This window comes from Dipodomys ordii, unplaced genomic scaffold, assembly GCF_000151885.1.
Source record: "Dipodomys ordii isolate 6190 unplaced genomic scaffold, Dord_2.0 Scaffold434, whole genome shotgun sequence".
Classification (NCBI taxonomy): domain Eukaryota; kingdom Metazoa; phylum Chordata; class Mammalia; order Rodentia; family Heteromyidae; genus Dipodomys; species Dipodomys ordii.
This window is the reverse complement of record NW_012267650.1, coordinates 41,248-41,744: the sequence shown is the minus strand read 5'-3', so window position 1 is coordinate 41,744 and position 497 is coordinate 41,248. Positions and strand designations below refer to the sequence as shown.

Genomic DNA, 497 nt, shown 5'->3' with positions numbered 1-497 from the left:
TCGCTGGGCGCCGCCGGGGTCATTCGGACCCCCTTTGCGTCTCCCGCGTGCCGAACCCCTTCTCCGCTCCCGCCGCGCTCCCGGCTCTCACCCGCAGGCCCCCACTCCCTGCGGTATTTCGAAACCTCCGTGTCCCGGCCCGGCCTCGGGGAGCCCCGCTTCATCACCGTCGGCTACGTGGACGCCGCGCAGTTCGTGCGCTTCAACAGCGACGCCGCGAACCCCAGGATGGAGCCGCGGGCGCCGTGGGTGGAGCGGGAGCCGCCCGAGTACTGGGAGCGGGAGACGCGGATCAACAAGGACAGCACACAGATTTACCAAGTGTGGCTGCAGACACTGCTCGGCTACTACAACCAGAGCGGGACGGTGAGCGACGCCGCCGGGTCGGAGGTCACGACCCCACCCCGCCTCCCGCTGACCAGCCCGAGCCCCCGGGGTCTCAGGACTGAGGTTCAGCCCAGGCTGCGGGCGCTGCGGGGGGACCGGCACCCCGGGAA

The 497-nt window shown here is 71.4% G+C and overlaps 1 protein-coding gene across 1 annotated transcript in view; it reads left to right on the top strand.

Annotated features, from left to right (window-relative positions):
• The window catches only part of LOC106001801 (saoe class I histocompatibility antigen, A alpha chain-like), a gene marked incomplete at both ends in the record, with an annotated part of 2,074 nt that continues 1,577 nt past the window's right edge, over positions 1–497 (top strand). The window contains one exon of the mRNA XM_013036777.1: positions 1–496. Within this exon, the coding sequence (XP_012892231.1) occupies positions 1–496 (496 nt within the window). The remainder of the gene's footprint in view (position 497) is intronic.